Source organism: Drosophila sechellia, chromosome X (assembly GCF_004382195.2).
Source record: "Drosophila sechellia strain sech25 chromosome X, ASM438219v1, whole genome shotgun sequence".
Classification (NCBI taxonomy): Eukaryota; Metazoa; Arthropoda; class Insecta; order Diptera; family Drosophilidae; genus Drosophila; species Drosophila sechellia.
Window position 1 is genome coordinate 21,841,776 of NC_045954.1, and position 24,172 is coordinate 21,865,947.

General features: G+C 43.9%; 1 protein-coding gene, 3 long non-coding RNA genes and 3 pseudogenes across 12 annotated transcripts; 3 read left to right on the top strand and 4 right to left on the bottom strand.

The window, feature by feature from the left end:
• Window positions 1-791: 791 nt before the first annotated feature.
• LOC116802011 lies at window positions 792-3,488 on the bottom strand (annotated as a pseudogene).
• Window positions 3,489-3,971: 483 nt separating this feature from the next.
• Window positions 3,972-5,801, top strand: LOC116802016. 2 transcript variants are annotated; one of them, XR_004362420.1, is made up of 3 exons: window positions 3,972-3,986; window positions 5,053-5,169; window positions 5,227-5,801. It is a non-coding gene; the product is annotated as an uncharacterized LOC116802016 (long non-coding RNA). The 2 variants fall into 2 exon arrangements; XR_004362419.1 differs by lacking the exon at window positions 3,972-3,986 and adding an exon at window positions 4,371-4,499.
• A 1,384-nt stretch (window positions 5,802-7,185) lies between these two features.
• On the bottom strand, window positions 7,186-9,878 carry LOC116800179 (annotated as a pseudogene).
• Window positions 9,879-10,799: 921 nt separating this feature from the next.
• On the top strand, window positions 10,800-13,170 carry LOC116802015. Of its 3 annotated transcripts, XR_004362417.1 has the most exons (4): window positions 10,800-11,186; window positions 11,739-11,855; window positions 11,913-12,248; window positions 12,306-13,170. It is a non-coding gene; the product is annotated as an uncharacterized LOC116802015 (long non-coding RNA). The 3 variants fall into 3 exon arrangements; XR_004362416.1 differs by lacking the exon at window positions 10,800-11,186 and having other exon boundaries at window positions 11,569-11,855; XR_004362418.1 differs by lacking the exon at window positions 10,800-11,186 and having other exon boundaries at window positions 11,569-11,855; window positions 12,317-13,170.
• An 826-nt stretch (window positions 13,171-13,996) lies between these two features.
• LOC6620673 (double-stranded RNA-specific editase 1) lies at window positions 13,997-16,641 on the bottom strand. 3 transcript variants are annotated; one of them, XM_032724853.1, is made up of 5 exons: window positions 16,556-16,640; window positions 15,519-16,384; window positions 15,055-15,406; window positions 14,334-14,911; window positions 13,997-14,281 (listed from the first exon to the last, which is right to left on the bottom strand). In XM_032724853.1, exons 3-5 carry the CDS (start codon window positions 15,371-15,373, stop codon window positions 14,084-14,086), a joined length of 1,095 nt encoding a protein of 364 aa, XP_032580744.1. In that variant the 5' UTR covers window positions 15,374-15,406; window positions 15,519-16,384; window positions 16,556-16,640; the 3' UTR covers window positions 13,997-14,083. The 3 variants fall into 3 exon arrangements, with proteins under 3 accessions (XP_032580744.1, XP_002044877.2, XP_032580743.1); XM_002044841.2 differs by lacking the exon at window positions 15,519-16,384 and having other exon boundaries at window positions 16,556-16,641; XM_032724852.1 differs by having other exon boundaries at window positions 15,055-16,384.
• A 538-nt stretch (window positions 16,642-17,179) lies between these two features.
• On the top strand, window positions 17,180-18,979 carry LOC116802014. Of its 4 annotated transcripts, none has more exons than XR_004362414.1 (4): window positions 17,180-17,194; window positions 18,261-18,377; window positions 18,435-18,770; window positions 18,828-18,979. It is a non-coding gene; the product is annotated as an uncharacterized LOC116802014 (long non-coding RNA). The 4 variants fall into 4 exon arrangements; XR_004362413.1 differs by lacking the exon at window positions 17,180-17,194 and adding an exon at window positions 17,321-17,707; XR_004362412.1 differs by lacking the exon at window positions 17,180-17,194 and having other exon boundaries at window positions 18,091-18,377.
• Window positions 18,786-23,725, bottom strand: LOC6620676 (annotated as a pseudogene).
• Window positions 23,726-24,172: the final 447 nt, after the last annotated feature.

The following is a 24,172-nucleotide window of genomic DNA, read 5'->3' on the forward strand; positions in this document are numbered from 1 at the left end:
CAAAGTTTTTGAGAGAATTTTGCTTACCCGCTTGATGGAACTGCCGGAGGTAGGTAACACATCCCACAAGAACTAGCTTTGAACAGTCGGCGTATTTTTGGACGTGAAACAAGCGTTTGATAAGGTGTGGCATGAAGGTCTGCTATATAAATGAAAGATCCTCCGCTGATCGGCCCTTCGGTGTTGCTGTACGAAACTGTCGGTCAAGCCTGAAACACATTCATGCAGGGGTTCCACAGGGAAGTGTGCTTGGACCCTTCCCGTATACCCTGTACACTGCTGACATGCCAACTCCCAACGACACCGATGAAGCCTCCCCTGCTCAGCTGCTCCTGGCCACCTACACTGATGACACCGCCATGCTTGCGTCGCACTCATCCTTTCAATTCAGCCCAATGCAGTTCAGGAATGGCTGCATGCAATCGAGCGATGGACTAGTAAATGGGACAAATCCATTACATTCATATGGCATATGGCAGTTAAGGCTCCCTTAATAAAAGCCATATTAGGTCCAACACTGACCTACGCAATCCAAGTATGGAGTGTGCCTCCGGGACTCAGCTCAATGGGCTTGGAGTAATACAATCGCGAGCGGCACGACATGCATCTGGGCTACCCTGGTATGTGAGCAACCGAGTCATCGAAAAGGACTTAAAAGTTGTCCCACTGGGAGACCAAATAAACTTCCACAGCAGCCGATATGCTGACAGACTTAGCGCCCACCCGAACACGTTGGCGAATCTTGTCGACCCTATTTCCCTTACACGTAAGATAGCATAATCTCTCCACGGTACAATTGTATACATTATAATTAAGAGAGGCGTGTTGGCGAGGTGTGTTGCTGTCGGCAGTTGGAGTCTGCGGTTGGAGTTGGTGTCTTAAGCGGTGTCGCCGTAGGCGAAGTTTGTGCCGAACAGAGAGTTGCACACTTTCACGGCCACGTTGAGACGGGCGATCTTCTTGGATCTGCCGTGGGCGTGGAATTCCTGGTTGTCCACCGTGATTCCCAGATGCTGCATGCCGGTGGTATTGTCGCCAGATGACCCGTAGTCCGAGTAGCTGAGTCCCGGGCGCATCTGCAGGGGAATTGATTACTGACAGTGAATATAGTGAGGTGGGCTGGCCTACAATGCAAAGAATGGTCGCCGGGTGCATGGTCTCCCAGCCAGAGGGTAGCTCCGTACGCACTGGCGGCTTCTTTGGTTCCTTCGGCGCGGCGGGAACTGGAGTTCCGGCATCCCCTCCGGCCTGCTGGGCAGCATTGGCTGAAGGGTGCATCTCGGGTACGACATAGCCCTCGCGCTCCCACTCCGTGAACAGCTTGTAGATGGCAAACGAAGCCAGATTCAACATGGGCAGATCATCATCCGGTGCATCGGCCTCATCCTCGTTAGTGTCTATTGGCTCCGCACCTATCTCCACCTGGTGAATACGGGGAGGCTTAGGCGTCATCTTCGCAATTATAAAATCGCGCCAAGCCTTCTCGCAGGCCGCGTTCTTGGCTGTCATCTTTGAGGTACCCTTGCCACGTACTGAGTCGAGTTCACAGTGACAACGGCCGTGAATCCCCCGTCGGTATTGATGTCGATGGTGAAATCGCTGATGGTCACGCCCTTAACCTCGTTGAGGGCCATCAGAGCGTTTTTGGGGAGCATGGACATGCGCAGCTGGCGATTCCGTCGCAGCTTCTTGTCCCGAGTGCGTTCTACGATCGAGTTAAAAGACATATATGTTATTGTAAAAATGTTAAGTAATTTCCAGTCTGTCCTTTCATAAGAACTCTAGTGATTCGTGTGTGTGTGCGATAAAAGTCTGGGAAAACTGTTCACCAAAGAATTCCACGCTTACCAGACGACCTCTTCCGCTTTTGGAAGATCTTTTTAAATGGGATCTTGCCCCCGATGCCGCTGGCACTGGTATTGTCCTCTATAATGTCGACGGACGGTTCATCGTCGACAGAGATCGGCTCCTCCTTGATGATAACTGGCAAGGCCAGCTTCGAGGCGATGGCGTCCGCATCCGGATTTTGCTGTTGGACGGACGAGTTCGGCACTTGAACGGGGACAGGAGTCGATGGCTGCTGAACAGCCACCGGAGTGGCCGGTGTCGGATATGAAGCCACCGGAGGAGACTGCTGCTCCTGGACATTGGCGGCCTGCAACGGCATTTGGATCAAAGGCTTGACGGTGGCATTGGGATTCTGCGTTTGCGAAAGAGTTAACCGATTAGTTAGCAAAGGCAACGGGCTGGTCCAGTGGGTCGACAGAAAAGCGACTCGCTGGCCAACGGAAACCATCAAGTCGTCAAGTTACCCGGAAGCGTCAGGGTGGTCGGCTGGTCAACTTAAAACCATAGTTCAGGAAATAGCCATGGCCATTCCTGCGACCCAAGTGCCCCGAAACGAAGCTCTGCACCAGCGGAGCCACCTGCCAGCGACTGTGGATCTAGGGTAGGGTAACAATTCCCTCATTCATTTTAAGGGGTTAAAAACACCAAAGTCCGATTAACAAATAAATGCAGTCTTATGGTGAGTTAATTTTTCGCTAATGTATTCTGTTGCAGCGAGGTTCGAGAAAATCAAATTCTAATTCTAATACAATTTTCTCCGATATGCAAAAATAGAGTAATTTTAATGACTAGTGCTCCATAAGTTACCCAATTCTAAAATAAGTTAAATTTTTTCTTTCTATTTTAGTAAGAAACAAATCAAACACGAATTCATTTTGGACTTGGAATAGTATAGTTATGGGGATCCTTCGGTCATCGGCTGAGCTCATGGTCGCCGGCTCGTTTCGGGCACTTTCGGTGGAGTGAATGGGGATTGCTATCTGACGCAAAACTAATAATTTTAGTTACAATTTTGGGTGAATCCATTTTCAGTAGCCATAAAAGTTAGCGATAACCGCAAGTCCAGCGTGAAACTATCGCAGTACTAGCCATCTCTGGTTGATCGAAAGCACGAACGGAGTGGAATGAGTGCAATGACCAAATGGGTGGGATACAAATGCAATGGAAGAGGGAAAGCTGGGGTGGGCTGGAGGGTGCATTGTGGATGCTGGTGGAATTCGGACAACGATCTGCAGTGCAGACTCTGCACTTTCGATTAACCCGCTTTTAGTGGCTATTGCAAATGAGTTCACAATTGTAATGAATACACACACTTTCACTTTGTGCGCTGCAAATTATAGAAATAAAATCGAAAACTTTGTTATTTCACAAATCAAATATGGATGAGTCCAACAATGGTTTTTGTTTTCGTGATCTATTTTCACTAGGGACACATCTCTTCACAGGGAAGTTTAAACTCACACTCCTGCACACACTTGGAAAAAATGCAGATTCTTACGTAAATGCCTCCAAAGACAAATGGCTTGTTGTTTGCCGTGAGTGGACGAAGTTTTCCCTCCATCTTGATTTTTTCGTTTTTGTAATTTAATTTTTCACTGTTCAAATCACAGAGATAAGCTTACTGCGCTGACGGGAAAAACCTAAATAGGGATGTAATGCATATATCAGAATATATCGATATTTGTTTCACATATTTTGAAAATCGATTCTTGTATTAAATATATTAGAGACATTTCACACTCTCCATAGTAATATAACCAAGTGAAGTTTATTTTTTGACCACAAATGTATAGTACTTTTAAAATATTTAAGCTGAAGACACTGTGCATTTTAAAACACGACGAGTTAGAAAATGGCAATGCAATCACATATTAAATCGTTTTCATGACTTGCAAACACAATTTGGCAGTCCGCAGCGTGGGCAAAATCTATAAGGTTCCAATCAACGAAAAACAGAAAATGTGTTCACACTGTTTTAACAAGAGTTTTGCGTTTCCTCAACCACAGCAATAGGAAAGTTTGCGGATTTATGAAAATGAACACCGAATTAAGTGAATTAACTATCTGGGTTGGGATTAATCGCCCAGTTTTTAATATTTTTCATATATTAAACAAATATTATTATTCGTCAAAGTAAGGTAAGATACCTGTAACTCAGATAGTGGTAGTTCGATGGAGAATTTTCGACATTCTTTTTGCACATCTATAGAAAGTGCCAAGACAAATAATTTTCTGAAAAAAATGGGAACATTTTTGAAAAGTGTTGGCATGGCAGTTTTGGACAAACTGCTCTAGAATCTGGAGCATAAGTCTCAACGCCCTGACTTTTTATAGTTCCTCAGATCTAAAAATTCATACGGACGGAAATGGACAGATCGCGGTTTTTATTATTTTACGAAAATTGAAGCAGTAGTCAACCTGCGCTGCATACAGGCTTAGTCCCAACTAGCACTTAAGGTTCGCGATGTTCCCAAGTTCATACAATCGGGCAGACTGACAAAAGACCATGGGAAAGCATGACTCGTTTTGTAATCATGTACTACAGAGAACTCATATACACCCACTTACAAAAAATCCAATTTAATTTTTCGCTGCTCAAGTCACAAAACTATTGACAATGAAGACAAACCCGGATCAAATAAAACCACAAGGTAACTATAGATTTATGTTTACATTGTAATATCTGAAACAAAATGATACAATTTTTATACCTTTTACTCGTAGAGCTATACTAGATTTGTTGAAAAGTATATAACAAGCAGAAGGAAGCGTTGCCGACTATATAAATTATTTGTATTCTTGATCAGGATCAATAGCCGAGTCGATCAAGCCATGACCGTCTGTCCGTATGAACGTCGAGATCTCAGGAAATATAAAAGCTAGAAGGTTGAGATTCAGCATACAGATTTTAGAGACATAGATGTTGCGCAAGTTTATTTACAAACCGCATAAAACTACCACGCCCACACTTTTGAAAAATGTGTTGATTTTTTTTCACATTTGTATTAATCTTGTAAATTTGCAAGATCGATTTGCCTAATAACTTATTTTTGAACCATTTTTCGATATATTTTCATAATGTTATTAGTCTTCCATTATCCTAGAAAAACTATGAAATTTCGCGTTCGCATTCACACTAGCTGAGTAACGGGTATCTGATAGTTGGGCAACTCGACTATAGCATTCTCTCTTGTTTTATCTGAGGTCCACCCAAATAATACGCCTCTAAGAGAAGGAATTGAACAACATTGTAAATGAACCAACACCACCAAAAACGAAACAGGACGTAGAAGATTAATTGCCCTTCATACCTAAAATATTGTAAGTACAAAACAGGAAATCTTCTTAAAAATATAGTTCTTATAAACCTATATTTAGGGAAATGTAAAGCGACAGCTAACTGAGCTCGCCAACCGTTGAAATCCGACGAACATAGCGTAAGGCTCGGGTGGTTGTTTGAAGATATTCCAAGACGCACGCGCAAAGGTCCACCTGCTCCTTGTCGGTTATGTGGGTGGTGCTCTTGTCCTGGAATCTCAGCCTTATTTCATTGTGACGATTATCGATTCTAGTTATTCTAGTGTCTTTGGTCTATGGCTTTACCCTACATACTGCCAACCATCCGGATGACAGACAACATCCTTGCTAGATCAAATATCTCTCATCGCCACTTTATCTCAAAATCATATCCAGGAAGTAACTATTCAGCTGACTGCAAGCAGAGGAAACTTTAATGTTGCCTTAATATACTGCCCTCCGACACTTAGATGAACAGTTGCCATTGCTGGGCAGTTCATCACACACAATTGGAGAAGCCACATGCTACCCCCACCGTGCAACTGCCTCTCCAAGTGCCATAGATTTTGGGATCTCCAATGGCTTTAGACAGCAACTAATCAGGGTGAAAGTGCTGACAGAACTGTTATCTGACCATCATCTGCCATTGATTGAAGACGCCCAATCATTCGAAGTGTTAAAAAAATGCTGTCTCCACAAGCGAGAATTCGGATCTTTAAAGAACACATCGAGGCTACTGTAGAACTCAACATTTCCATTGACACTTTGCAGTAGGATGGAAGCGTACGTCGACTACTTCACATCGGCGATCATTGAAGCTGCAAGGCAGGCTACACCAAGTTGGTCTCACGGCCATAAGGCCTGCCATTTTAAGCTTGGAGGCTAGGGACTTGCTTAGCCACAAAAGACGCCTCAGAAGACAATACACCACGACAGGAGGTCCTAGCATTTACCAGCAATATTCATACTCCGACGCTCAACCACGCCCTATACCTTACCGCATGAAGTAATGATGCAACTAAAGGTTTTGTAGCCAAAAAAAAACCCTGGTTACTATGGCATAGACAACCGAACTGCGAAATTTCTATAACGTGCTTGCTCTTGGGAAAATATTTAATGCTATGCTAAGATTAGATAATTTTTCCAGGCAATGAAAACGTGCGCGCATTGTAATGATCCCCAAAGCTGGAAAGTCACCAACACAGATCGACTCATATCGCCCGATAATCCTGCTACCAACTTTATCCAAAGTTTTTGAGAGAATTTTGCTTACCCGCTTGATGGAACTGCCGGAGGTAGGTAACACATCCCACAAGAACTAGCTTTGAACAGTCGGCGTATTTTTGGACGTGAAACAAGCGTTTGATAAGGTGTGGCATGAAGGTCTGCTATATAAATGAAAGATCCTCCGCTGATCGGCCCTTCGATGTTGCTGTACGAAACTGTCGGTCAAGCCTGAAACACATTCATGCAGGGGTTCCACAGGGAAGTGTGCTTGGACCCTTCCCGTATACCCTGTACACTGCTGACATGCCAACTCCCGTCAACGACACCGATGAAGCCTCCCCTGCTCAGCTGCTCCTGACCACCTACACTGATGACACCGCCATGCTTGCGTCGCACTCATCCTTTCAATTCAGCCCAATGCAGTTCAGGAATGGCTGCATGCAATCGAGCGATGGACTGGTAAATGGGACAAATCCATTACATTCATATGGCATATGGCAGTTAAGGCTCCCTTAATAAAAGCCATATTAGGTCCAACACTGACCTACGCAATCCAAGTATGGAGTGTGCCTCCGGGACTCAGCTCAATGGGCTTGGAGTAATACAATCGCGAGCGGCACGACATGCATCTGGGCTACCCTGGTATGTGAGCAACCGAGTCATCGAAAAGGACTTAAAAGTTGTCCCACTGGGAGACCAAATAAACTTCCACAGCAGCCGATATGCTGACAGACTTAGCGCCCACCCGAACACGTTGGCGAATCTTGTCGACCCTATTTCCCTTACACGTAAGATAGCATAATCTCTCCACGGTACAATTGTATACATTATAATTAAGAGAGGCGTGTTGGCGAGGTGTGTTGCTGTCGGCAGTTGGAGTCTGCGGTTGGAGTTGGTGTCTTAAGCGGTGTCGCCGTAGGCGAAGTTTGTGCCGAACAGAGAGTTGCACACTTTCACGGCCACGTTGAGACGGGCGATCTTCTTGGATCTGCCATGGGCGTGGAATTCCTGGTTGTCCACTGTGATTCCCAGATGCTGCATGCCGGTGGTATTGTCGCCAGATGACCCGTAGTCCGAGTAGCTGAGTCCCGGGCGCATCTGCAGGGGAATTGATTACTGACAGTGAATATAGTGAGGTGGGCTGGCCTACAATGCAAAGAATGGTCGCCGGGTGCATGGTCTCCCAGCCAGAGGGTAGCTCCGTACGCACTGGCGGCTTCTTGGTTCCTTGGGCGCGGCGGGAACTGGAGTTCCGGCATCCCCTCCGGCCTGCTGGGCAGCATTGGCCGAAGGGTGCATCTCGGGTACGACATAGCCCTCGCGCTCCCACTCCGTGAACAGCTTGTAGATGGCAAACGAAGCCAGATTCAACATGGGCAGATCATCATCCGGTGCATCGGCCTCATCCTCGTTAGTGTCTATTGGCTCCGCACCTATCTCCACCTGGTGAATACGGGGAGGCTTAGGCGTCATCTTCGCAATTATAAAATCGCGCCAAGCCTTCTCGCAGGCCGCGTTCTTGGCTGTCATCTTTGAGGTACCCTTGCCCACGTACTGAGTCGAGTTCACAGTGACAACGGCCGTGAATCCCCCGTCGGTATTGATGTCGATGGTGAAATCGCTGATGGTCACGCCCTTAACCTCGTTGAGGGCCATCAGAGCGTTTTTGGGGAGCATGGACTTGCGCAGCTGGCGATTCCGTCGCAGCTTCTTGTCCCGAGTGCGTTCTACGATCGAGTTAAAAGACATATATGTTATTGTAAAAATGTTAAGTAATTTCCAGTCTGTCCTTTCATAAGAACTCTAGTGATTCGTGTGTGTGTGCGATAAAAGTCTGGGAAAACTGTTCACCAAAGAATTCCACGCTTACCAGACGACTTCTTCCGCTTTTGGAAGATCTTTTTAAATGGGATCTTGCCCCCGATGCCGCTGGCACTGGTATTGTCCTCTATAATGTCGACGGACGGTTCATCGTCGACAGAGATCAGCTCCTCCTTGATGATAACTGGCAAGGCCAGCTTCGAGGCGATGGCGTCCGCATCCGGATTTTGCTGTTGGACGGACGAGTTCGGCACTTGAACGGGGACAGGAGTCGATGGCTGCTGAACAGCCACCGGAGTGGCCGGTGTCGGATATGAAGCCACCGGAGGAGACTGCTGCTCCTGGACATTGGCGGCCTGCAACGGCATTTGGATCAAAGGCTTGACGGTGGCATTGGGATTCTGCGTTTGCGAAAGAGTTAACCGATTAGTTAGCAAAGGCAACGGGCTGGTCCAGTGGGTCGACAGAAAAGCGACTCGCTGGCCAACGGAAACCATCAAGTCGTCAAGTTACCCGGAAGCGTCAGGGTGGTCGGCTGGTCAACTTAAAACCATAGTTCAGGAAATAGCCATGGCCATTCCTGCGACCCAAGTGCCCCGAAACGAAGCTCTGCACCAGCGGAGCCACCTGCCCAGCGACTGTGGATCTAGGGTAGGGTAACAATTCCCTCATTCATTTTAAGGGGTTAAAAACACCAAAGTCCGATTAACAAATAAATGCAGTCTTATGGTGAGTTAATTTTTCGCTAATGTATTCTGTTGCAGCGAGGTTCGAGAAAATCAAATTCTAATTCTAATACAATTTTCTCCGATAATAGAGTAATTTTTAATGACTAGTGCTCCATAAGTTACCCAATTCTAAAATAAGTTAAATTTTTTCTTTCTATTTTAGTAAGAAACAAATCAAACACGAATTCATTTTGGACTTGGAATAGTATAGTTATGGGGATCCTTCGGTCATCGGCTGAGCTCATGGTCGCCGGCTCCTTCGGGCACTTTCGGCGGAGTGAATGGGGATTGCTATCTGACCCAAAACTAATAATTTTAGTTACAATTTTGGGTGAATACATTTTCAGTAGCCATAAAAGTTAGCGATAACCGCAAGTCCAGCGTGAAACTATCGCAGTGCTAGCCATCTCTGGTTGATCGAAAGCACGAACGGAGTGGAATGAGTGCAATGACCAAATGGGTGGGATACAAATGCAATGGAAGAGGGAAAGCTGGGGGTGGGCTGGAGGGTGCATTGTGGATGCTGGTGGAATTCGGACAACGATCTGCAGTGCAGACTCTGCACTTTCGATTAACCCGCTTTTAGTGGCTATTGCAAATGAGTTCACAATTGTAATGAATACACTTTCACTTTGTGCGCTGCAAATTATAGAAATAAAATCGAAAACTTTGTTATTTCACAAATCAAATATGGATGAGTCCAACAATGGTTTTTGTTTTCGTGATCTATTTTCACTAGGGACACATCTCTTCACAGGGAAGTTTAAACTCACACTCTTGCACACACTTGGAAAAAATGCAGATTCTTACGTAAATGCCTCCAAAGACAAATGGCTTGTTGTTTGCCGTGAGTGGACGAAGTTTTCCCTCCATCTTGATTTTTTCGTTTTTGTAATTTAATTTTTCACTGTTCAAATCACAGAGATAAGCTTACTGCGCTGACGGGAAAAACCTAAATAGGGATGTAATGTAATGATGTAAAAATCAGAATATATCGATATTTGTTTCACATATTTTGAAAATAGATTCTTGTATTAAATATATTAGAGACATTTCACACTGGCCATAGTAATATAACCAAGTGAAGCATAGTAAAATGAGCGCAGACAACTGATTTTTTTCTAAAATAATTAACAATAATATAAAAATAACACGAAGATGCCTATTTGAAGTGTCTAAAAATTAATGCGAAAATTAAAAATTGCAACAGTATTTCTGTATTTCTTGAGAAATTTATAGCTTTTAGAGCGTGTGCATGTTAATTCCCTCAATTTTTTGTGACTGACTTACATTTGAATATAGTAAAAGAATAGTCTAAAACTCAAACCATAACCGCAACAAAATTATTAATTTAACGCACAAAATTTTTGTTATGATCGTGGTTTATTTTTTGACCACAAATGTATAGTACTTTTAAAATATTTAAGCTGAAGACCTGTGCATTTTAAGACACGACGAGTTAGAAAATGGCAATGCAATAACATATTAAATCGTTTTCATGACTTGCAAACACAATTTGGCAGTCCGCAGCGTGGGCAAAATCTATAAGGTTCCAATCAACGAAAAACAGAAAAGGTGTTCACACTGTTTTAACAAGAGTTTTGCGTTTCCTCAACCACAGCAATAGGAAAGTTTGCGGATTTATGAAAATGAACACCGAATTAAGTGAATTAACTATCTGGGTTGGGATTAATCGCCCAGTTTTAAATATTTTTCATATATTAAACAAATATTATTATTCGTCAAAGTAAGGTAAGATACCTGTAACTCAGATAGTGGTAGTTCGATGGAGAATTTTCGACATTCTTTTTGCACATCTATAGAAAGTGCCAAGACAAATAATTTTCTGAAAAAAATGGGAACATTTTTGAAAAGTGTTGGCATGGCAGTTTTGGACAAACTGCTCTAGAATCTGGAGCATAAGTCTCAACGCCCTGACTTTTTATAGTTCCTCAGATCTAGAAATTTATACGGACGGAAATGGACAAATCGCGGTTTTTATTATTTTACGAAAATTGAAGCAGTAGTCAACCTGCGCTGCATACAGGCTTAGTCCCAACTAGCACTTAAGGTTCGCGATGTTCCCAAGTTCATACAATCGGGCAGACGGACAAAAGACCATGGGAAAGCACGACTCGTTTTGTAATCATGGACTACAGAGAACTCATATACACCCACTTACAAAAAATCCAATTTAATTTTTCGCTGCTCAAGTCACAAAACTATTGACAATGAAGACAAACCCGGATCAAATAAAACCACAAGGTAACTATAGATTTATGTTTACATTGTAATATCTGAAACAAAATGATACAATTTTTATACCTTTTACTCGTAGAGCTATACTAGATTTGTTGAAAAGTATATAACAAGCAGAAGGAAGCGTTGCCGACTATATAAATTATTTGTATTCTTGATCAGGATCAATAGCCGAGTCGATCAAGCCATGACCGTCTGTCCGTATGAACGTCGAGATCTCAGGAAATATAAAAGCTAGAAGGTTGAGATTCAGCATACAGATTTTAGAGACATAGATGTTGCGCAAGTTTATTTACAAACCGCATAAAACTACCACGCCCACACTTTTGAAAAATGTGTTGATTTTTTTCACATTTGTATTAATCTTGTAAATTTGCAAGATCGATTTGCCTAATAACTTATTTTTGAACCATTTTTCGATATATTTTCATAATGTTATTAGTCTTCCATTATCCTAGAAAAACTATGAAATTTCGCGTTCGCATTCACACTAGCTGAGTAACGGGTATCTGATAGTTGGGCAACTCGACTATAGCATTCTCTCTTGTTTTATCTGAGGTCCACCCAAATAATACGCCTCTAAGAGAAGGAATTGAACAACATTGTAAATGAACCAACACCACCAAAAACGAAACAGGACGTAGAAGATTAATTGCCCTTCATACCTAAAATATTGTAAGTACAAAACAGGAAATCTTCTTAAAAATATAGTTCTTATAAACCTATATTTAGGGAAATGTAAAGCGACAGCTAACTGAGCTCGCCAACCGTTGAAATCCGACGAACATAGCGTAAGGCTCGGGTGGTTGTTTGAAGATATTCCAAGACGCACGCGAAAAGGTCCACCTGCTCCTTGTCGGTTATGTGGGTGGTGCTCTTTTCCTGGAATCTCAGCCTTATTTCATTGTGACGATTAACGATATGATTGCGTGCTACGAGCTTTCGCTCGATCCTCAACTGTGGTGAAGGATTATGTAATGCCCGTCCTTCCTTGGCCATTCTATACAGAAAATCCCAAAAAGTTATCATCCTGAATGGCCCCTCACAGGGAATACATCCTAGTCAGAGGTAAGCAAGTAGGGATTTTAATACATTACAAGAATATATATTTAAGCACGACTAAAGTTTTTTTACAGCTATTATACGGACGGAAGGATGATCTCCTTGGAAAATAATTAAATTAGACAAAATAGTTTTAGATTTAAGAAACTTATCAGACTTGCAACCCAAGAAATAATTAAAAATAAAATAAATTGCTCTGGGCATAGAACACCATATACGCATGTATACAGTCGGCAGCCAAACACAAAACGAACAAAAATAAACATAGAAATAAGCGCTCTCATGTTATATAAATTGCAAGGACCAAAAATATTCTAGTTATTCTAGTGTCTTTGGTCTATGGCTTTACCCTACATACTGCCAACCATCCGGATGACAGACAACATCCTTGCTAGATCAAATATCTCTCATCGCCACTTTATCTCAAAATCATATCCAGGAAGTAACTATTCAGCTGACTGCAAGCAGAGGAAACTTTAATGTTGCCTTAATATACTGCCCTCCGACACTTAGATGAACAGTTGCCATTGCTGGGCAGTTCATCACACACAATTGGAGAAGCCACATGCTACCCCCACCGTGCAACTGCCTCTCCAAGTGCCATAGATTTTGGGATCTCCAATGGCTTTAGACAGCAACTAATCAGGGTGAAAGTGCTGACAGAACTGTTATCTGACCATCATCTGCCATTGATTGAAGACGCCGAATCATTTCGAAGTGTTAAAAAAATGCTGTCTCCACAAGCGAGAATTCGGATCTTTAAAGAACACATCGAGGCTACTGTAGAACTCAACATTTCCATTGACACTTTGCAGTAGGATGGAAGCGTACGTCGACTACTTCACATCGGCGATCATTGAAGCTGCAAGGCAGGCTACACCAAGTTGGTCTCACGGCCATAAGGCCTGCCATTTTAAGCTTGGAGGCTAGGGACTTGTTTAGCCACAAAAGACGCCTCAGAAGACAATACACCACGACAGGAGATCCTAGCATTTACCAGCAATATTCATACTCCGACGCTCAGACACGCCCTATACCTTACCGCATGAAGTAATGATGCAACTAAAGGTTTTGTAGCCAAAAAAAAACCCTGGTTACTATGGCATAGACAACCGAACTGCGAAATTTCTATAACGTGCTTGCTCTTGGGAAAATATTTAATGCTATGCTAAGATTAGATAATTTTTCCAGGCAATGAAAACGTGCGCGCATTGTAATGATCCCCAAAGCTGGAAAGTCACCAACACAGATCGACTCATATCGCCCGATAATCCTGCTACCAACTTTATCCAAAGTTTTTGAGAGAATTTTGCTTACCCGCCATGCTTGCGTCGCACTCATCCTTTCAATTCAGCCCAATGCAGTTCAGGAATGGCTGCATGCAATCGAGCGATGGACTGGTAAATGGGACAAATCCATTACATTCATATGGCATATGGCAGTTAAGGCTCCCTTAATAAAAGCCATACTAGGTCCAACACTGACCTACGTAATCCAAGTATGGAGTGTGCCTCCGGGACTCAGCTCAATGGGCTTGGAGTAATACAATCGCGAGCGGCACGACATGCATCTGGGCTACCCTGGTATGTGAGCAACCGAGTCATCGAAAAGGACTTAAAAGTTGTCCCACTGGGAGACCAAATAAACTTCCACAGCAGCCGATATGCTGACAGACTTAGCGCCCACCCGAACACGTTGGCGAATCTTGTCGACCCTATTTCCCTTACACGTAAGATAGCATAATCTCTCCACGGTACAATTGTATACATTATAATTAAGAGAGGCGTGTTGGCGAGGTGTGTTGCTGTCGGCAGTTGGAGTCTGCGGTTGGAGTTGGTGTCTTAAGCGGTGTCGCCGTAGGCGAAGTTTGTGCCGAACAGAGAGTTGCACACTTTCACGGCCACGTTGAGACGGGCGATCTTCTTGGATCTGCCATGGGCGTGGAATTCCTGGTTGTCCACCGTGATTCCCAGATGCTGCATGCCGGTGGTATTGTCGCCAGATGACCCGTAGTCCGAGTAGCTGAGTCCCGGGCGCATCTGCAGGGGAATTGATTACTGACAGTGAATATAGTGAGGTGGGCTGGCCTACAATGCAAAGAATGGTCGCCGGGTGCATGGTCTCCCAGCCAGAGGGTAGCTCCGTACGCACTGGCGGCTTCTTTGGTTCCTTCGGCGCGGCGGGAACTGGAGTTCCGGCATCCCCTCCGGCCTGCTGGGCAGCATTGGCCGAAGGGTGCATCTCGGGTACGACATAGCCCTCGCGCTCCCACTCCGTGAACAGCTTGTAGATGGCAAACGAAGCCAGATTCAACATGGGCAGATCATCATCCGGTGCATCGGCCTCATCCTCGTTAGTGTCTATTGGCTCCGCACCTATCTCCACCTGGTGAATACGCGGAGGCTTAGGCGTTATCTTCGCAATTATAAAATCGCGCCAAGCCTTCTCGCAGGCCGCGTTCTTGGCTGTCATCTTTGAGGTACCCTTGCCCACGTACTGAGTCGAGTTCACAGTGACAACGGCCGTGAATCCCCCGTCGGTATTGATGTCGATGGTGAAATCGCTGATGGTCACGCCCTTAACCTCGTTGAGGGCCATCAGAGCGTTTTTGGGGAGCATGGACTTGCGCAGCTGGCGATTCCGTCGCAGCTTCTTGTCCCGAGTGCGTTCTACGATCGAGTTAAAAGACATATATGTTATTGTAAAAATGTTAAGTAATTTCCAGTCTGTCCTTTCATAAGAACTCTAGTGATTCGTGTGTGTGTGCGATAAAAGTCTGGGAAAACTGTTCACCAAAGAATTCCACGCTTACCAGACGACTTCTTCCGCTTTTGGAAGATCTTTTTAAATGGGATCTTGCCCCCGATGCCGCTGGCACTGGTATTGTCCTCTATAATGTCGACGGACGGTTCATCGTCGACAGAGATCAGCTCCTCCTTGATGATAACTGGCAAGGCCAGCTTCGAGGCGATGGCGTCCGCATCCGGATTTTGCTGTTGGACGGACGAGTTCGGCACTTGAACGGGGACAGGAGTCGATGGCTGCTGAACAGCCACCGGAGTGGCCGGTGTCGGATATGAAGCCACCGGAGGAGACTGCTGCTCCTGGACATTGGTGGCCTGCAACGGCATTTGGATCAAAGGCTTGACGGTGGCATTGGGATTCTGCGTTTGCGAAAGAGTTAACCGATTAGTTAGCAAAGGCAACGGGCTGGTCCAGTGGGTCGACAGAAAAGCGACTCGCTGGCCAACGGAAACCATCAAGTCGTCAAGTTACCCGGAAGCGTCAGGGTGGTCGGCTGGTCAACTTAAAACCATAGTTCAGGAAATAGCCATGGCCATTCCTGCGACCCAAGTGCCCCGAAACGAAACTCTGCACCAGCGGAGCCACCTGCCCAGCGACTGTGGATCTAGGGTAGGGTAACAATTCCCTCATTCATTTTAAGGGGTTAAAAACACCAAAGTCCGATTAACAAATAAATGCAGTCTTATAGTGAGTTAATTTTTCGCTAATGTATTCTGTTGCAGCGAGGTTCGAGAAAATCAAATTCTAATTCTAATACAATTTTCTCCGATATGCAAAAATAGAGTAATTTTTAATGACTAGTGCTACATAAGTTACCCAATTCTAAAATAAGTTAAATTTTTTCTTTCTATTTTAGTAAGAAACAAATCAAACACGAATTCATTTTGGACTTGGAATAGTATAGTTATGGGGATCCTTCGGTCATCGGCTGAGCTCATGGTCGCCGGCTCGTTTCGGGCACTTTCGGTGGAGTGAATGGGGATTGCTATCTGACCCAAAACTAATAATTTTAGTTACAATTTTGGGTGAATCCATTTTCAGTAGCCATAAAAGTTAGCGATAACCGCAAGTCCAGCGTGAAACTATCGCAGTACTAGCCATCTCTGGTTGATCGAAAGCACGAACGGAGTGGAATGAGTGCAATGACCAAATGGGTGGGATACAAATGCAATAAAAGAGGGAAAGCTGGGGGTGGGCTGGAGGGTGCATTGTGGATGCTGGTGGAATTCGGACAACGATCTGCAGTGCAGACTCTGCACTTTCGATTAACCCGCTTTTAGTGGCTATTGCAAATGAGTTCACAATTGTAATGAATACACACACTTTCACTTTGTGCGCTGCAAATTATAGAAATAAAATCGAAAACTTTGTTATTTCACAAATCAAATATGGATGAGTCCAACAATGGTTTTTGTTTTCGTGATCTATTTTCACTAGGGACACATCTCTTCACAGGGAAGTTTAAACTCACACTCCTGCACACACTTGGAAAAAATGCAGATTCTTACGTAAATGCCTCCAAAGACAAATGGCTTGTTGTTTGCCGTGAGTGGACGAAGTTTTCCCTCCATCTTGATTTTTTCGTTTTGTAATTTAATTTTTCACTGTTCAAATCACAGAGATAAGCTTACTGCGCTGACGGGAAAAACCTAAATAGGGATGTAATGCATATATCAGAATATATCGATATTTGTTTCACATATTTTGAAAATCGATTCTTGTATTAAATATATTAGAGACATTTCACACTGGCCATAGTAATATAACCAAGTGAAGTTTATTTTTTGACCACAAATGTATAGTACTTTTAAAATATTTAAGCTGAAGACACTGTGCATTTTAAAACACGACGAGTTAGAAAATGGCAATGCAATCACATATTAAATCGTTTTCATGACTTGCAAACACAATTTGGCAGTCCGCAGCGTGGGCAAAATCTATAAGGTTCCAATCAACGAAAAACAGAAAATGTGTTCACACTGTTTTAACAAGAGTTTTGCGTTTCCTCAACCACAGCAATAGGAAAGTTTGCGGATTTATGAAAATGAACACCGAATTAAGTGAATTAACTATCTGGGTTGGGATTAATCGCCCAGTTTTTAATATTTTTCATATATTAAACAAATATTATTATTCGTCAAAGTAAGGTAAGATACCTGTAACTCAGATAGTGGTAGTTCGATGGAGAATTTTCGACATTCTTTTTGCACATCTATAGAAAGTGCCAAGACAAATAATTTTCTGAAAAAAATGGGAACATTTTTGAAAAGTGTTGGCATGGCAGTTTTGGACAAACTGCTCTAGAATCTGGAGCATAAGTCTCAACGCCCTGACTTTTTATAGTTCCTCAGATCTAAAAATTCATACGGACGGAAATGGACAGATCGCGGTTTTTATTATTTTACGAAAATTGAAGCAGTAGTCAACCTGCGCTGCATATAGGCTTAGTCCCAACTAGCACTTAAGGTTCGCGATGTTCCCAAGTTCATACAATCGGGCAGACGGACAAAAGACCATGGGAAAGCACGACTCGTTTTGTAATCATAGACTACAGAGAACTCATATACACCCACTTACAAAAAATCCAATTTAATTTTTCGCTGCTCAAGTCACAAAACTATTGACAATGAAGACAAACCCGGATCAAATAAAACCACAAGGTAACTATAGATTTATGTTTACATTGTAATATCTGAAACAAAATGATACAATTTTTATACCTTTTACTCGTAGAGCTATACTAGATTTGTTGAAAAGTATATAACAAGCAGAAGGAAGCGTTGCCGACTATATAAATTATTTGTATTCTTGATCAGGATCAATAGCCGAGTCGATCAAGCCATGACCGTCTGTCCGTATGAACGTCGAGATCTCAGGAAATATAAAAGCTAGAAGGTTGAGATTCAGCATACAGATTTTAGAGACATAGATGTTGCGCAAGTTTATTTACAAACCGCATAAAACTACCACGCCCACACTTTTGAAAAATGTGTTGATTTTTTTTCACATTTGTATTAATCTTGTAAATTTGCAAGATCGATTTGCCTAATAACTTATTTTTGAACCATTTTTCGATATATTTTCATAATGTTATTAGTCTTCCATTATCCTAGAAAAACTATGAAATTTCGCGTTCGCATTCACACTAGCTGAGTAACGGGTATCTGATAGTTGGGCAACTCGACTATAGCATTCTCTCTTGTTTTATCTGAGGTCCACCCAAATAATACGCCTCTAAGAGAAGGAATTGAACAACATTGTAAATGAACCAACACCACCAAAAACGAAACAGGACGTAGAAGATTAATTGCCCTTCATACCTAAAATATTGTAAGTACAAAACAGGAAATCTTCTTAAAAATATAGTTCTTATAAATCTATATTTAGGGAAATGTAAAGCGACAGCTAACTGAGCTCGCCAACCGTTGAAATCCGACGAACATAGCGTAAGGCTCGGGTGGTTGTTTGAAGATATTCCAAGACGCACGCGCAAAGGTCCACCTGCTCCTTGTCGGTTATGTGGGTGGTGCTCTTGTCCTGGAATCTCAGCCTTATTTCATTGTGACGATTATCGATATGATTGCGTGCTACGAGCTTTTGCTCGATCCTCAACTGTGGTGAAGGATCATGTAATGCCCGTCCTTCCTTGGCCATTCTATACAGAAAATCCCAAAAAGTTATCATCCTGAATGGCCCCTCACAGGGAATACATCCTAGTCAGAGGTAAGCAAGTAGGGATTTTAATACATTACAAGAATATATATTTAAGCACGACTAAAGTTTTTTTACAGCTATTATACGGACGGAAGGATGATCTCCTTGGAAAATAATTAAATTAGACAAAATAGTTTTAGATTTAAGAAACTTATCAGACTTGCAACCCAAGAAATAATTAAAAATAAAATACATTGCTCTGGGCATAGAACACCATATACGCATGTATACAGTCGGCAGCCAAACACAAAACGAACAAAAATAAACATAGAAATAAGCGCTCTCATGTTATATAAATTGGAAGGACAAAAAATATTCTAGTTATTCTAGTGTCTTTGGTCTATGGCTTTACCCTACATACTGCCAACCATCCGGATGACAGACAACATCCTTGCTAGATCAAATATCTCTCATCGCCACTTTATCTCAAAATCATATCCAGGAAGTAACTATTCAGCTGACTGCAAGCAGAGGAAACTTTAATGTTGCCTTAATATACTGCCCTCCGACACTTAGATGAACAGTTGCCATTGCTGGGCAGTTCATCACACACAATTGGAGAAGCCACATGCTACCCCCACCGTGCAACTGCCTCTCCAAGTGCCATAGATTTTGGGATCTCCAATGGCTTTAGACAGCAACTAATCAGGGTGAAAGTGCTGACAGAACTGTTATCTGACCATCATCTGCCATTGATTGAAGACGCCCAATCATTTCGAAGTGTTAAAAAAATGCTGTCTCCACAAGCGAGAATTCGGATCTTTAAAGAACACATCGAGGCTACTGTAGAACTCAACATTTCCATTGACACTTTGCAGTAGGATGGAAGCGTACGTCGACTACTTCACATCGGCGATCATTGAAGCTGCAAGGCAGGCTACACCAAGTTGGTCTCACGGCCATAAGGCCTGCCATTTTAAGCTTGGAGGCTAGGGACTTGCTTAGCCACAAAAGACGCCTCAGAAGACAATACACCACGACAGGAGATCCTAGCATTTACCAGCAATATTCATACTCCGACGCTCAGACACGCCCTATACCTTACCTCATGAAGTAATGATGCAACTAAAGGTTTTGTAGCCAAAAAAAAACCCTGGTTACTATGGCATAGACAACCGAACTGCGAAATTTCTATAACGTGCTTGCTCTTGGGAAAATATTTAATGCTATGCTAAGATTAGATAATTTTCCCAGGCAATGAAAACGTGCGCGCATTGTAATGATCCCCAAAGCTGGAAAGTCACCAACACAGATCGACTCATATCGCCCGATAATCCTGCTACCAACTTTCTCCAAAGTTTTTGAGAGAATTTTGCTTACCCGCTTGATGGAACTGCCGGAGGTAGGTAACACATCCCACAAGAACTAGCTTTGAACAGTCGGCGAATTTTTGGACGTGAAACAAGCGTTTGATAAGGTGTGGCATGAAGGTCTGCTATATAAAATGAAAGATCTCCTCCGAGTAGCCTATTATGCCATCCTTAGCTCCTTCATCGCTGATCGGCCCTTCGATGTTGCTGTACGAAACTGTCGGTCAAGCCTGGAACACATTCATGCAGGGGTTCCACAGGGAAGTGTGCTTGGACCCTTCCCGTATACCCTGTACACTGCTGACATGCCAACTCCCGTGAACAACACCGATGAAGCCTCCCCTGCTCAGCTGCTCCTGGCCACCTACACTGATGACACCGTCATGCTTGCGTCGCACTCATCCTTTCAATTCAGCCCAATGCAGTTCAGGAATGGCTGCTGCAATCGAGCGATGGACTGGTAAATGGAACAAATCCATTACATTCACTAAGTCGGACTGTGTCACATTTACCCTGCGACCTCAAACATGCCTAGGTCTTCTCTTTGACGGAAATACCATTGACCACGTCTCATCCCACTGCTACTTCGGAGTTGACCTTGATGGACGCTGAGTTGAAAAGCCCATATCACGGCAGTTAGAGCCAAATCCTCATGGAAGCTGAAAAGCTGGACAGGCTTTTCCACTCAAGCAACCTCCATATGGCAGTTAAGACTCCCTTAATAAAAGCCATATTAGGTCCAACACTGACCTACGCAATCCAAGTGTGGAGTGTGCCTCCGGGACTCAGCTCAATGGGCTTGGAGTAATACAATCGCGAGCGGCACGACATGCATCTGGGCTACCCTGGTATGTGAGCAACCGAGTCATCGAAAAGGACTTAAAAGTTGTCCCACTGGGAGACCAAATAAACTTCCACAGCAGCCGATATGCTGACAGACTTAGCGCCCACCCCAACACGTTGGCGAATCTTGTCGACCCTATTTCCCTTACACGTAAGATAGCATAATCTCTCCACGGTACAATTGTATACATTATAATTAAGAGAGGCGTGTTGGCGAGGTGTGTTGCTGTCGGTAGTTTGAGTCTGCGGTTGGAGTTGGTGTCTTAAGCGGTGTCGCCGTAGGCGAAGTTTGTGCCGAACAGAGAGTTGCACACTTTCACGGCCACGTTGAGACGGGCGATCTTCTTGGATCTGCCGTGGGCGTGGAATTCCTGGTTGTCCACCGTGATTCCCAGATGCTGCATGCCGGTGGTATTGTCGCCAGATGACCCGTAGTCCGAGTAGCTGAGTCCCGGGCGCATCTGCAGGGGAATTGATTACTGACAGTGAATATAGTTAGGTGGGCTGGCCTACAATGCAAAGAATGGTCGCCGGGTGCATGGTCTCCCAGCCAGAGGGTAGCTCCGTACGCACTGGCGGCTTCTTTGGTTCCTTCGGCGCGGCGGGAACTGGAGTTCCGGCATCCCCTCCGGCCTGCTGGGCAGCATTGGCTGAAGGGTGCATCTCGGGTACGACATAGCCCTCGCGCTCCCACTCCGTGAACAGCTTGTAGATGGCAAACGAAGCCAGATTCAACATGGGCAGATCATCATCCGGTGCATCGGCCTCATCCTCGTTAGTGTCTATTGGCTCCGCACCTATCTCCACCTGGTGAATACGGGGAGGCTTAGGCGTCATCTTCGCAATTATAAAATCGCGCCAAGCCTTCTCGCAGGCCGCGTTCTTGGCTGTCATCTTTGAGGTACCCTTGCCCACGTACTGAGTCGAGTTGACATTGACAACGCCGTGAATCCCCGTCGGTATTGATGTCGATGGTGAAATCGCTGATGGTCACGCCCTTAACCTCGTTGAGGGCCATCAGAGCGTTTTTGGGGAGCATGGACTTGCGCAGCTGGCGATTCCGTCGCAGCTTCTTGTCCCGAGTGCGTTCTAACGATCGAGTTAAAAGACATATATGTTATTGTAAAAATGTTAAGTAATTTCCAGTCTGTCCTTTCATAAGAACTCTAGTGATTCGTGTGTGTGTGCGATAAAAGTCTGGGAAAACTGTTCACCAAAGAATTCCACGCTTACCAGACGACTTCTTCCGCTTTTGGAAGATCTTTTTAAATGGGATCTTGCCCCCGATGCCGCTGGCACTGGTATTGTCCTCTATAATGTCGACGGACGGTTCATCGTCGACAGAGATCGGCTCCTCCTTGATGATAACTGGCAAGGCCAGCTTCGAGGCGATGGCGTCCGCATCCGGATTTTGCTGTTGGACGGACGAGTTCGGCACTTGAACGGGGACAGGAGTCGATGGCTGCTGAACAGCCACCGGAGTGGCCGGTGTCGGATATGAAGCCACCGGAGGAGACTGCTGCTCCTGGACATTGGCGGCCTGCAACGGCATTTGGATCAAAGGCTTGACGGTGGCATTGGGATTCTGCGTTTGCGAAAGAGTTAACCGATTAGTTAGCAAAGGCAACGGGCTGGTCCAGTGGGTCGACAGAAAAGCGACTCGCTGGCCAACGGAAACCATCAAGTCGTCAAGTTACCCGGAAGCGTCAGGGTGGTCGGCTGGTCAACTTAAAACCATAGTTCAGGAAATAGCCATGGCCATTCCTGCGACCCAAGTGCCCCGAAACGAAGCTCTGCACCAGCGGAGCCACCTGCCCAGCGACTGTGGATCTAGGGTAGGGTAACAATTCCCTCATTCATTTTAAGGGGTTAAAAACACCAAAGTCCGATTAACAAATAAATGCAGTCTTATGGTGAGTTAATTTTTCGCTAATGTATTCTGTTGCAGCGAGGTTCGAGAAAATCAATTCTAATTCTAATACAATTTTCTCCGATATGCAAAAATAGAGTAATTTTTAATGACTAGTGCTACATAAGTTACCCAATTCTAAAATAAGCTAAATTTTTTCTTTCTATTTTAGTAAGAAACAAATCAAACACGAATTCATTTTGGACTTGGAATAGTATAGTTATGGGGATCCTTCGGTCATCGGCTGAGCTCATGGTCGCCGGCTCGTTTCGGGCACTTTCGGTGGAGTGAATGGGGATTGCTATCTGACCCAAAACTAATAATTTTAGTTACAATTTTGGGTGAATCCATTTTCAGTAGCCATAAAAGTTAGCGATAACCGCAAGTCCAGCGTGAAACTATCGCAGTGCTAGCCATCTCTGGTTGATCGAAAGCACGAACGGAGTGGAATGAGTGCAATGACCAAATGGGTGGGATACAAATGCAATGGAAGAGGGAAAGCTGGGGGTGGGCTGGAGGGTGCATTGTGGATGCTGGTGGAATTCGGACAACGATCTGCAGTGCAGACTCTGCACTTTCGATTAACCCGCTTTTAGTGGCTATTGCAAATGAGTTCACAATTGTAATGAATACACACACTTTCACTTTGTGCGCTGCAAATTATAGAAATAAATCGAAAACTTTGTTATTTCACAAATCAAATATGGATGAGTCCAACAATGGTTTTTGTTTTCGTGATCTATTTTCACTAGGGACACATCTCTTCACAGGGAAGTTTAAACTCACACTCCTGCACACACTTGGAAAAAATGCAGATTCTTACGTAAATGCCTCCAAAGACAAATGGCTTGTTGTTTGCCGTGAGTGGACGAAGTTTTCCCTCCATCTTGATTTTTCGTTTTTGTAATTTTAATTTTTCACTGTTCAAATCACAGAGATAAGCTTACTGCGCTGACGGGAAAAAACCTAAATAGGGATGTAATGCATATATCAGAATATATCGATATTTGTTTCACATATTTGAAAATCGATTCTTGTATTAAATATATTAGAGACATTTCACACTGGCCATAGTAATATAACCAAGTGAAGTTTATTTTTTGACCACAAATGTATAGTACTTTTAAAATATTTAAGCTGAAGACACTGTGCATTTTAAAACACGACGAGTTAGAAAATGGCAATGCATCACATATTAAATCGTTTTCATGACTTGCAAACACAATTTGGCAGTCCGCAGCGTGGGCAAAATCTATAAGGTTCCAATCAACGAAAACAGAAAATGTGTTCACACTGTTTTAACAAGAGTTTTGCGTTTCCTCACCACAGCAATAGGAAAGTTTGCGGAA

Coding starts and splice junctions, on each gene's coding strand:
- LOC6620673 (XM_032724852.1), bottom strand. CDS start 15,502: ATGGTTTCCGTTGGCCAGCGAGTCGCTTTTCTGTCGACCCACTGGACC. Junction 14,912..15,054: donor AAAGCGGAAGAAGTCGTCTG/GTAAGCGTGGAA, acceptor ACTCGATCGTAG/AACGCACTCGGGACAAGAAG. Junction 14,282..14,333: donor CGGCGACCATTCTTTGCATT/GTAGGCCAGCCC, acceptor ATTCCCCTGCAG/ATGCGCCCGGGACTCAGCTA.